Source organism: Syngnathus acus, chromosome 9, assembly GCF_901709675.1.
Source record: "Syngnathus acus chromosome 9, fSynAcu1.2, whole genome shotgun sequence".
NCBI classification, from domain to species: domain Eukaryota; kingdom Metazoa; phylum Chordata; class Actinopteri; order Syngnathiformes; family Syngnathidae; genus Syngnathus; species Syngnathus acus.
Genome location: NC_051094.1, coordinates 16,607,133 through 16,619,057, shown reverse-complemented (window position 1 = coordinate 16,619,057; position 11,925 = coordinate 16,607,133). Strand labels below are relative to the sequence as shown.

General features: G+C 46.5%; 1 protein-coding gene across 1 annotated transcript; it reads left to right on the top strand.

Annotated features, from left to right (window-relative positions):
• The first annotated feature begins 952 nt into the window (after nucleotides 1-952).
• Nucleotides 953-2,300, top strand: LOC119127541. Its single transcript, XM_037259559.1, has 2 exons — nucleotides 953-1,257; nucleotides 1,354-2,300. The coding sequence occupies exons 1-2, from the start codon at nucleotides 1,107-1,109 to the stop codon at nucleotides 1,833-1,835; spliced, it is 633 nt and encodes a 210-aa protein (XP_037115454.1). The 5' UTR covers nucleotides 953-1,106; the 3' UTR covers nucleotides 1,836-2,300.
• The last annotated feature ends 9,625 nt before the right edge of the window (nucleotides 2,301-11,925 follow it).

Below are 11,925 nucleotides of genomic sequence, written 5' to 3'. Positions count from 1 at the left end.
TCTGCAACATGCTGAACGTTTTTGTTCGTCTATTTGGATGCTATTCTGATCTTTTCCAGAATTCTGCCAGAGCACACAGAACACGTCCGGTCAGTCCACCTGAAGTAAAGCTCGCTTGATCATAAAGTGGAGAAGTGCGAATTCCATGCCCGATCTGTGTCTTTTCCGGGCTACATCAGGGACCAGGGACGCGGCCTTATGGACCCCGCCAAAGTGAAGGCTGTCTCCTCCTGGCCCACTCCCAACACCCGGAAGAAGCTCCAGCAATTCCTTGAGTTTGCCAGTTTTTACCGCCGATTCATCCACAATTACAGTTCTCTCGCTGGTCCACTCACCTCTCTCATTAGCATCGCTGTGTCCTTCACAAGGACTCTTGAAGCAGATCATGCATTTTCCGCTTCGAATGTGGGAATAGCGGCAGTATTGTCCCAACGGGCGATGGCCCACTACGAAAGGCTTCATTCGTGCACCTTCTACTCCCACTGCATGACCCCCACCGAGCGAAATTATGACGAATTGCTTACCGTCAAGCTGACCCTGGAGGAGTAGCTGAGGGGTCTGCAGTTCCGTTCCTGTTTGAGACCGACTACAAGAATTTAAAATGTCTCCGCACAGCCAAACGGCTGAACTGCCGCCAGGCTCGATGGTCGCTGTTCTTTATGCAATTTAACTTTACCCTGTCCTACAGGCCGGGATCCCGGAACGCTAAGGCTCTATCTCGCATGGCTCAGGAGGTGAGGACCATCCTCCGAAATCGGTGGTGGTGGCAGCGCTCACCTGGGATATCGAGGGGCAAGTAAGGGAGGTCGCTCGGGATGAGCCCGGCCCTAGCAACTGTTCCCAGGGTTGGCTCTTCGTCCGCGCTTCACTACAGGCTCGGGTGCTGGAATGGGGACATGATTCTCGTCTTGCCTGCCGCCCTGGAATAGTGCGCATGATGTTCCTGCTTTTTTACCGATCTGCCACTGTCGGAGGGGAACACGGGTCCTAGGGTTGGTGGATCGGTTCAGCAAAATGGCTTATTTTGTCCCCCTGCCCAGGTTACAGTCTGCCAAACAGACCACCCAAATACTGTTGGAAGTGGTGTTTTGTTATCACAGGCTGCCATGGGATATCGTGTCCGACAAGGGCCCACAATTCGCCTCAGCCTTCTGGAGGAGTTCTGGAGGAGTTCTGCCGCCTCCTGGGAGGCTCGGCCAGCCTCACGTTCGGGTTCCACCCTCAGTCCAACGCACAAGCGGAAAGGCTGGAAAGGAGGTGGGTAAGGCCCTTCGGTGCATGGTGGCTGGCAATCCTCGCCTGTGGGTCCGACAGCTTCCTTGGGTGGAATCCGCCCACAATTCCCTGCCACAGGTCTGTCGCCTTTCAACTGCGTGTTCGGGTACCAGCCACTGCTATTTGGAGAAGAGCGTCTCCTGCCCCGTCAGCTTCCGCCTGCATTCAGCAGTGTCACCGGGCCTGGGCCAGAGCCTGCGCCAGTCTCCTCAGAGCGGTTGTCGTACTGGGTCGGACAGCAAGTGTGGCTGTCAACAAGGGATATGCCACTCAAGGTGGAGTCCCTTAAGTTGGCTCCCAAGTTTATCAGGCCATTCCCAGTTGTCAAGGTAATCAGTCCGTCAATTGTCCGACTCCGTCTTCTCAGCTCCATGAAGGTCCACCCCACTTTCCATGTCTTGCGGGTCAAGCCAGTCCACAAATGCATGTTGTTCCATGCCCCCACTCCGGCTCCTCCCCGGATAATCGATGGGGGTCCTGTCTACACAGTCCCTCACCTGCCTTCGGTTCCATCGGCGGGGCAGGGGCCTCCAGTACTTTGTAGACTGGGAGCGACATGACGTGTTGGCGCGATCGTGGATACCTGCCCGATGGATCACGGACCTGGGTTTGACAGCCGACTTCCATCGCCTCCTTCCAGATCAGCCAGCCTGGCGGAGAGGCCGCCCAAGAGGGTCTAGCAACGTTCCGGGGCAGTCGCTCAACCCACCTGTCGACCCGAGGCCTCAGTTGCCTCTCGCATCTATATGTCCCCCGGCCGGACAGCTGAGCTGGTGCCACCCGAAGATAGGTCTGGGGCGTTTGGACCGCCCGACTCCGAGGACGAGGCAATGTCGGTGGTGTCTCTGGATGTCGATGCCATGGACACGGAGGGCTCAGAGGAGTACTGAGTCGCTTTTCAATGGACAGTCAAAACATCTTAAAAGAAAAAAAACCATAGCCAAAAACTGCAATACATCATCACCAAAATTTATGAGCACATCCAAGGCTCCAGACGAACATTTTCTACTCGGAGCATGGCAGACCCTAACTCAAAGCACTGGATGAAAATTTAAGAGCACACAAGAAATTCACTTGTGGAGTAAATATTCACATTTTGTCGCATTATCATTTTATTACTACCGTAATTTTCGGACTATAAGTCGCGTTTTTTTCCATAGTTTGGGTGGGGGGGCGACTTATACTGACAAGCGACTTATATGTGAATTCTTTCAAAAATTTTCAACAAAAAAAAAAAAAGTGAAACCGCGATAAACGAACCGCGATGTAGCAAGGGATTACTGTAATTTGAATTTCAAGTGACGGCAGCAGCGCGGCGCGGCGGTTGTTTACATAAAGGACAAAGATTCGATCACGGGATGACGAAGGGCCCCACGTACTACCGGCATCATTAGCGGCTCTGTTTGTAAGTGACACGGAGGACTAATAGTTTGAAGGATTTAATGATTTGGAGTGATACAGAAGGTTTGAAAAACTATTATGGCTTTTATGCTCGCCCGGTCCTACTATATGGAGCTCTCTTTCACTTCAGTGGATAGAAGTCGGGGGCCGGCACTCGGCCGGGTGGCTGTCCGAGGACGGTGGATGGGGCTCCGATATGGCTTTTACGCACGCCCAGTCCTACTCTACGGAGCTCTCTTTCACCTCCGTGGATGGAAGTCGGGGGCCGGTGCTCGGCCGAGTGGCTGTCCGGGGACGGTGGATGGGGCTCGGACATGGCTTTTACGCACGCCCGGTCCTATTCTATGGAGCTCTTTTCCACCTCCGTGGCTAGAAGTGCCACCTCCGGGGATGGAAGTCAACGCCGGTGCTTGGGGCTGTGTTGCGGTGAACTATTTTCTTATAGTTATTTGATATATTTTATTTCGTTTAGCAACTTGTATATGGTTTTATTGTTACAGTTCAGTAGTTGTTGGCTCGTTGAACTCTTATTTTGTTAAATAAAGAGCCGTTTACCAAACCCACGTCTTTCCTTGTACTTTGTTAACGCTACAATATAGTTATATACTAGATCTGTGGAATAACGACGAGGCTGACGTCAGGGCGCACGCGCGGCGTTGACAAAGGACGAGGAATTTGATCGATGGATTTAATGATTTGGAGTGACACAGATGGTTTGATAATATTATTGCTTATATAATAGTTATTTGATATATAATTTATATATCGTTATATGGGCCTGTGGAATATTTGAAAGTGCAAGCGCCACGCACCCATTGTTGACATCAAGATTCAAGAGTTTTTATTCGCCATGTTTGAGCGTGCCAAACAAGGAATTTGACTTCGGTAAAACACACCCTCTGTTCAACATATAGGTGACTAACAACACTCAGGACATGTGAATAATGGCAAAAACAGTGTAGACAAATTCAAAAGGTGTGAAGAGCAGGATGTTATTGCACAGTAATGCCTCTGAGACTCTATGAGTGGTGTGAGTTCATCAGAGCAACAGCCTGGGGGAAGAAGCTGTCTCGGTGTCTGCTGGTTTTGGCGTACCGAGCTCTATAACGCCGTCCGGAGGGGAGTAGTTCAAACAGACTGCAACCTGGGTGAGAAGGGTCTGTAGAGATGTTCCTTGCACGTTTCCTGGTCCTGGACAGGTACAAGTCTTGGATAGATGGGAGGTTGATTCCAATGATCTTTTCTGCAGTCCTGATTGTCCGTTGCAGTCTGTGCTTGTCTTGTTTGGAGGCTGATCCAAACCAGACAGTGATGGAGGTGCAGAGGACAGACTGGATGATGGCAGTGTAGAAGGTCTTCAGAAGCTCTCGCGGCAGGTTGAACTTCTTGAGCTGTCTCAGGAAGTACAGCCTCTGCTGGGCCTTCTTCCGGACAGAGTCTATGTGGCCGGTCCATTTCAGGTCCCGAGAGATTGTGGTTCCCAGGAACTTGAAGGTGTCTGTGGAGAGAATAGTATTACTGCGGATAGTGAGGGGTAAAAGTGGTGAAGGGTCTCGCCTGAAATCCACTGTCATCTCCACGGTCTTGAGCGGGTTCAGCTCCAGATGGTTTTGGTTGCACCAGTGGACCAGCCGTTCCACCTCCTGTCTGTACGCAGTCTCATCACCGTCCTGGATCAGTCCGATGAGAGTGGTGTCGTCTGCATACTTCAGGAGCTTCACAGGAGAGTCATCTGAGGACGATCGATGGATTTAATGAACTGGAGTGACACAGATGGTTTTATAAACGTGTTATTTATGTAATAGTTATTGGAATAATTCTGAATGTTACGTCAGGCCCGTTCTCAGCTCTTCGTTTGTGTTTATGTCACGTTAGCTTACCTACCGTTTAGCCTGTTGTTGCTCGTTCATGTCTGTTCTTGGTGTTGGATTTTGTCGAATAAATGTCCCCCAAAATGCGACTTATACTCTGGAGCGACTTATATATGTTTTTTATATATACGTATATGTTATTGTGCATTTTATGGCTAATGCGACCTATATTCCGGAGCGACTTTTAGTCTGAAAAATACGGTAATCAATAAATGCAGAAAATATATCTTTTTTAATTGCCGTTTTATGTTCAGGTTTCTACAAAATGTCATCGTCTTGGCTAATTGTTCCTTGTTTGAATTATTGCGGGGTCCAACAATTAAGCCTTGTGGAGAGGCTCTCTGAAAAATAGGGGCTTTTTTTTCCATCGGTGCATCAGCCCAAGATGTCCTTGCCAGTTTACCAAGTTTTTCTGCCTTATATTTACCAAATTCAAATAAACTTTTTATGAGAACCTTATCATACAAAATTACACTCAAAATGTTTACAGTTAAAAAGAACAAAAAAATCAATTAAAAAAAATGGACAATAAATCAATGACTTGGCTGACAGTGAGTTTGAGTGAGCAGTCTCCTCCCTCAGCCAAGAGGAGCAGTGTTGCGTCATATTCCCTACAATGTAAATTGTATACTTCACCATAAAACTGGGAGATTAGTGAGAGAAATGACTGATTGGGAACCAAGCGGGAGATAGAGTTGAAATTGGGAATCTCCCACATGAATCGGGAAAGTTGGCAACTATACATACTATACAGTAGCTCACAAAAGTGAGTACACCCCTCTCATTTAGATAGATAGATAGATAGATAGATCTTTATTTGTCATTGTCACACGTTTAACGAAATTTCTGCAATGTTTTAATTATATCTTGTCATGGGACAACACTGAAGAAATGACACTTTGATCCAATGTTAAGTAGTCACTGTAGAGCTTGGATAGCAAAGTAAATTTATTGTTACTTCAAAGTACCGTTTTTTTCCATGTATAATGCGCCCCCATGTATAATACGCACCCTAAAAATGGCATGTCAATGCTGGAAAAAAGCCTGTACCCATGTATAATACGCACCCAAATTTTGACTTTTTTTTTTTTTTTTTTTTAAGTCCCAATGATCGTCACACACGCATCTGGGTGTGGTGAAATTTGTCCTCTGCATTTGACCCATCCCCGTGTGATTTTGATCCATCCCCTGGGGGAGAGGGGAGCAGTGAGCAGCAGCGGCGCCGCGCTCGGGAATCATTTGGTGATCTAACCCCCCAATTCCAACCCTTAATGCTGAGTGCCAAGCAGGGAGGCAATGGGTCCCATTTTTATAGTATTTGGTATGGTCTTAACTAGGCTGGATGTATTTTTTTTGTTGGCGTTGATTTCTCCGACTGCCCATAAAGGCACCACCGCGATCAGTTAGGTTAAAATGAAAAGAGAGGAAAGTGACGTGCGGACATGTGAAAAAGGCAGCTCTGTATGGGAGAGAAGTTGAAGAGGAATAAAAACACCCTTGGAAACCAAAACTTGCCCCTCGTCGTGACTCGGAGCCGCAACAAATGTTTCGGATTTGTGTAGGGTACATTGTGACAGCAAACGAGCAGGTGATCGAGCAAGCGTCTGATACGAGAGCATTGCGTTCGTATGGAGCGTGTTTGAAGTGAACAGCAGAGACGAAAGGAACAAGGCAAAGTGTTGTGAAATAAAATATTACCTGTAATACGTATTTTGTTATTTGCTGATTGTATGTATTAAACCAGTGTTTCCCAACCAGTGTGCCGCGGCACACCGGTGTGCCGTGAGAGATGTTCAGCTGTGCCGTGGGAAATTGTCCAACATTAATTACGGAGCACATTGTAAACAGGTTGGCCAAACCACTGGTCAGTTAGCACAAGGCCTGGTCAGCCACTTGCTAATTGTGCATGCGGGGCAAATCGGAGAATCTTGAGGTTTCATGTTGTGCCATCGGCACATACTCAGTTTATGTGTGTGTTGCTGTGTGCTTTTACTAACAGTGACACTATGACGGCTGTGGTGCGTTTTCGGTCCGATGGAAATCAGAGCAGGTAGTTCAATGGGAGAACCTGGATTGTTCATTTTTCACCAACATAAAATACAGTCAAGTCGAGACACCTCGACTGTGATAGCCACTCAGCCGCTGTCAGAACAGCAGAGCGTCTTTAAAAGTGACTTTGTTCTTAATGTCGCAATATTTATAGAGCTAGTCTAAAACAGTAAACAAAGTCATATTGATTCTTTTGGATTTTGATCACAATCACTTTCAATAATTTATTCCTTATGCTGTCTAAAACCTTTTTTCAAAAACTGTCACTTTTATTTACAAAAGAAATACAATTTAAAGAATATTTAGTATTTATTTTTCTTCAATTAGTCGACTCTCCATACATATATAGAAATAGAACTTTACGTCTTTTGTTGTAATATAACTGATTTTAATATAGAAGCTGGTGTAACACTTAACAGATTTTTGTTGGTGGTGTACCTCGAGATTTTTTCCAATGAAAAGGTGTGCCGTGAATGAAAAAAGGTTGGGAAACACTGTATTAAACTATCACATTCATTGTCAGTCAAGAAGAGAAGAGGACTATTCGCATCGGATCCATAGTGCGCATGCGCAGTGATACTGCCTCCGTATGACGTCCAGTCCGCGATGGAGATTAAAAAACAAACAATATTTGACAATAACACAGGTTTCTGTTCCTGTCTTTGGTAATGTCCCCCTGTCTTTTTGTTCCACGTCTTTGTCGGTCAGTCCTGTTGTTGGTTTTGTTAGAGAGTTATGTTAGTTTACCAAGTCTGTGTTTTGAGTTCCTCCAATGAACCCTGGTTCAAGCTGCACTTGGTCGCCCTCTTCCTTTCCACACACCATCCGTGACAAGATTTTCTTCAAAAATTGTTGTACCATGATTTTCTTCAAAAAAAAAAAAAAAAAAATTAAAAGAAAATTGTACCCATGTATAATGCGCACCCCGGATTTTAGGACAATAAATTAGTTAAATTTTGTGCATTATACATGGAAAAAAACGGTAACACAAAATACAACAATGAATGTCTAAAATGCTGGCAACAAAAGTGAGTACACGCCAACTGAAAATGTCAATATTGGACCCAAATGTCAATATTTTGTGTGGCCACCATTATTTTCCAGCACCGCCATAACCCTTTTAGGCATGGAGTTCACCAGAGCTTCACAGGTCGCCGCTGGAATCCTCTTCCACTCTTTCATGATGACATCACGGAGCTGGTGAATGTTGGCGACCTTGCGCTCCTCCACCTTCCGTTTGAGGATGCCCCACAGATGTTTAGGTCTGGGGACATGCTTGGCCAGTCCATCACCTTCACCGTCAGCTTCTTTAGGAAGGCAGTGGTCGTCTTGGAGGTTTGTTTGGGGTCGTTATCGTGTTGGAATACTGCTCCGCGGCCCGGTTTACGGAGGGAGGGGATCATGCTCTGCTTCAGTATTCCACAGTATATGTTCCCTCAATGAACTGTAGCTCCCCAGTGCCAGCAGCACTCATACAGCCCCAGACCATGACGCTCCCACCACCATGCTTGACTGTAGGCAAGACACACTTGTCTTTGTACTCTTCACCTGGTTGCCGCCACACACGCTGGACAGCATCTGAACCAAATATGTTTATCTTGGTCTCATCAGACCACAGGACATGGTTCCAGTAACCCATATCATTAGTCTGCTTGTCTTCAGCAAACCTTTTGCGAGCTTCCTTGTCCATCTTTTTTAGAAGAGGCTTTTTCCTGGGACGACAGCCATGCAGACCAATTGAATGCAGTGTGCGGCGTATGGTCTGAGCACTGACAGACTGACCCCCCCCCCACCCCTTCAACCTCTACAGCAATGCTGGCAGCACTCATACGCCTGTTTTCCAAAGCCAACCTCTGAATATGACGCTGAGCGCGCGCACTCAACTTCTTTGGTCGACCATGGCGAGGCCTATTTTGAATGGAACTTGTCCTCTTGTCTCGCTGTATGGTCTTAGCCACCGTGCTACAGCTCAGTTTCAGGGTGTTGGCAATCTTCCTATAGCCTAGGTCACCTTTATGTAGAGCAATAATTCTTTTTTTTAGATCCTCAGAGAGTTCTTTGCCATGAGGTGTGACCAGTATGAGAGTGAAAGTTCCTAATTTAATACACCTAATCCCCAATCACACCTAACACCTCGGTACACTAACTAGTCAGTAACTAGCATTACACAGGGAGGAAAAATGCCTACCGTCTTTTCCCATGTATAATGCGCAAAATTTAACTAATTTATTGTCCTAAAATCTGGGGTGCGCATTATACATGGGTACAACAATTTTTGAAGAAAATCTCCCTCGAAATAAAACTTGAAATCACCTTTCTTCTTGTTTGTTGTCAATCGCGCATCGCATTCAGCCATCCTGCCCAACACACTTAGTAAAATTCATAATTGACGACACATCGTTTGATGCGATGGTCCAATCCTTGATGGTGCGTTATTGTCAAATATTGTTTGTTTTTTAATCTCCATCGCAAACCGGATATCATACGGAGGCCGCCATGACAGTCTGCGCAGAACGGATGCGCAAGACACGTCAATCGCGCATCGCATTCAGCCATCCTGCCCAACACACTTAGTCAGTAAAATTCATAATTGACGACACATCGTTTGATGCGATGGTCCAATCCTTGATGGTGTGTTATTGTCAAATATTGTTTTTTAATCTCCATCGCAAACCGGATATCATACGGAGGCCGCCATGACAGTATGCGCAGAACGGATGTGCAAGACACGTCAATCGCGCATCGCATTCAGCCATCCTGCCCAACACACTTAGTCAGTAAAATTCATAATTGACGACACATCGTTTGATGCGATGGTCCAATCCTTGATGGTGTGTTATTGTCAAATATTGTTTGTTTTTTAATCTCCATCGCAAACCGGATATCATACGGAGGCCGCCATGACAGTATGCGCAGAACGGATGCGCAAGACACGTCAATCGCGCATCGCATTCAGCCATCCTGCCCAACACACTTAGTCAGTAAAATTCATAATTGACGACACATCGTTTGATGCGATGGTCCAATCCTTGATGGTGCGTTATTGTCAAATATTGTTTGTTTTTTAATCTCCATCGCAAACCGGATATCATACGGAGGCCGCCATGACAGTCTGCGCAGAACGGATGCGCAAGACACGTCAATCGCGCATCGCATTCAGCCATCCTGCCCAACACACTTAGTCAGTAAAATTCATAATTGACGACACATCGTTTGATGCGATGGTCCAATCCTTGATGGTGTGTTATTGTCAAATATTGTTTGTTTTTTAATCTCCATCGCAAACCGGATATCATACGGAGGCCGCCATGACAGATGCGCAGAACGGATGCGCAAGACACGTCAGCTATATAAAGAGCGAGACTCCAGTTCTCTACCTAAATGCGTATTACAGGTAATATTTTATTTCACAACACTTTGCCTTGTTCCTTTCCTCTCTGCTGTTCACTTCAAACACGCTCCATACGAACACAATGCTCTCGTATCAGGCGCTTGCTCGATCACCTGCTCGTTTGCTGTCACAATGTACCCTACACAAATCCGAAACATTTCTCCGCTATTGAGTTTGCTAGCGCATGCGCAGTGATACTGACCGGCAGAATAACATCCGGTTGTTCCAAAGATGATCTTTTTTCTGCAATAATTTTACGTTTACGGACTTAAGAGTCAAAATTTGGGTGCGTATTATACATGGGTACAGGCTTTTTTCCAGCATCGACATGCCATTTTTAGGGTGCGTATTATACATGGGGGCGTAGTATACATGGAAAAAAGACGGTAATTAGTCTGTAAATTAGTTTTCATGGATTATTGAGTATTTTAACGATTTAGCCTACTGTTTGTAAATAAAACGTTTATAGAGGCAAACTACCTTTGAGCAACACGCTCCTTTTTATTGGCATCAAAACGTCCACTCCCCGACTCCCTTCCCACAGGCAATGCAGCTAACATGAACTTCCCCCAGGCTCCCGTAATGACCCTGCTATGCGCACAGGCGCAACCCACATTCTATATACTACCGTATATGACATCTCCCCCTTTTAGCATGTTGTTCCTATAACATCTCAAGAATACTTCAACTGAAAGTGCAATAGGACTATAAAATAAACTCAGATATGAGACATTCTGGTCTCTAAGTAACTGTACTGCTTCAACTATTACAGTCCTATAATAAATCACATTTCAATTATTTTAGTACCAAATCTGTGAACAATAAACAATATAAACATCGGCATCCATTATACAATCAACCATTTCAGCAATCACAAATATTTCTCTTTTTTCACGTAACCATACAGTAAATCTTATCCGGACGACCTACAGATCAAGTCTATTGACTGGCTTACTCAGTCGTCCTGATCGTGTCACTGTTTGACCAGATGGTGGTGTTGCCGGTGTAGCCACACTCTGACTGACAGGAACAGTCTCTAACATGGTGGCTGTGTCAGAGTGTGGGTCTGTCCGTGAGCATTCACCAGGTGCTGCTGAGGTGAGCTGGGTAGCCGGCCCTGGCTGGAGGTGGTGGCGGTTTCGCCTCCGCTCCGCTCCCTGCGGTGTCCTGATGACGAAGGACCTCGGGGTAGTGCTGGTGATCACGGCGGGAGAAGTCCAAGTCTTTTCGTGGTCTAACCTAGAGAGAGCGGTGTCCCCTGGTCGCAGGGCTGGTAGAGTTCTAGCCCCATGACGGCGATTGAAATAGAAAGCCTGTTTTCCTTTCTCCTCTTTGTCCTTTTGTTGAACAGCTGCTTTGCTGGGCCACCTTGGGTTGAGGTTCTTCTCGAGAGTGGGAAGGGTGTTTCGGAGTCTCCTCCCCATTATAAGCTCAGCTGGACTGTAGACGAGCACGGAGTAGATCTGTAGCTCAGTAGAGCCAGCCAAGGCTCGTCCTGTTTAAGGATTTTCCATGCCGTCTGTAAGGCTCTCTCTGCGTGTCCATTAACTTGTGGGCGATGCGGGCTGGATGTGGAATGTTTTATGTCCAGACGCCTCGCCCACTCCTTGAACTCTGCGCTCGAGAATTGGTGTCCATTATCAATTACGGCCTCGTCGGGGATGCCTAATCTCGCCAGAATGGGCTGCAGCTTTTGGGTAACTTGTGCTGTGGTAGTTGCGGTCAGGTGGAGAATCTCAATGAACCTAGAACAGTAGTCTGATACTACCAGGTAGTTGTGGTGCTGGTACTCACAGAGGTCCATTGCGAACTTCATCCAGGGTCGATCTGGTAGCGGTGTGGACAGGAGAGGTTCTTTTTGCTGGGTTCTTCTATGCTCACAGCACCCCTCGCACGACGCCACCAGCTCTTTTAGCTCAGTCGTGAGACCAGGCCACC

Coding starts and splice junctions, on each gene's coding strand:
- LOC119127541 (XM_037259559.1), top strand. CDS start 1,107: ATGGGATATCGTGTCCGACAAGGGCCCACAATTCGCCTCAGCCTTCTG. Junction 1,258..1,353: donor GCGGAAAGGCTGGAAAGGAG/GTGGGTAAGGCC, acceptor TCCCTGCCACAG/GTCTGTCGCCTTTCAACTGC.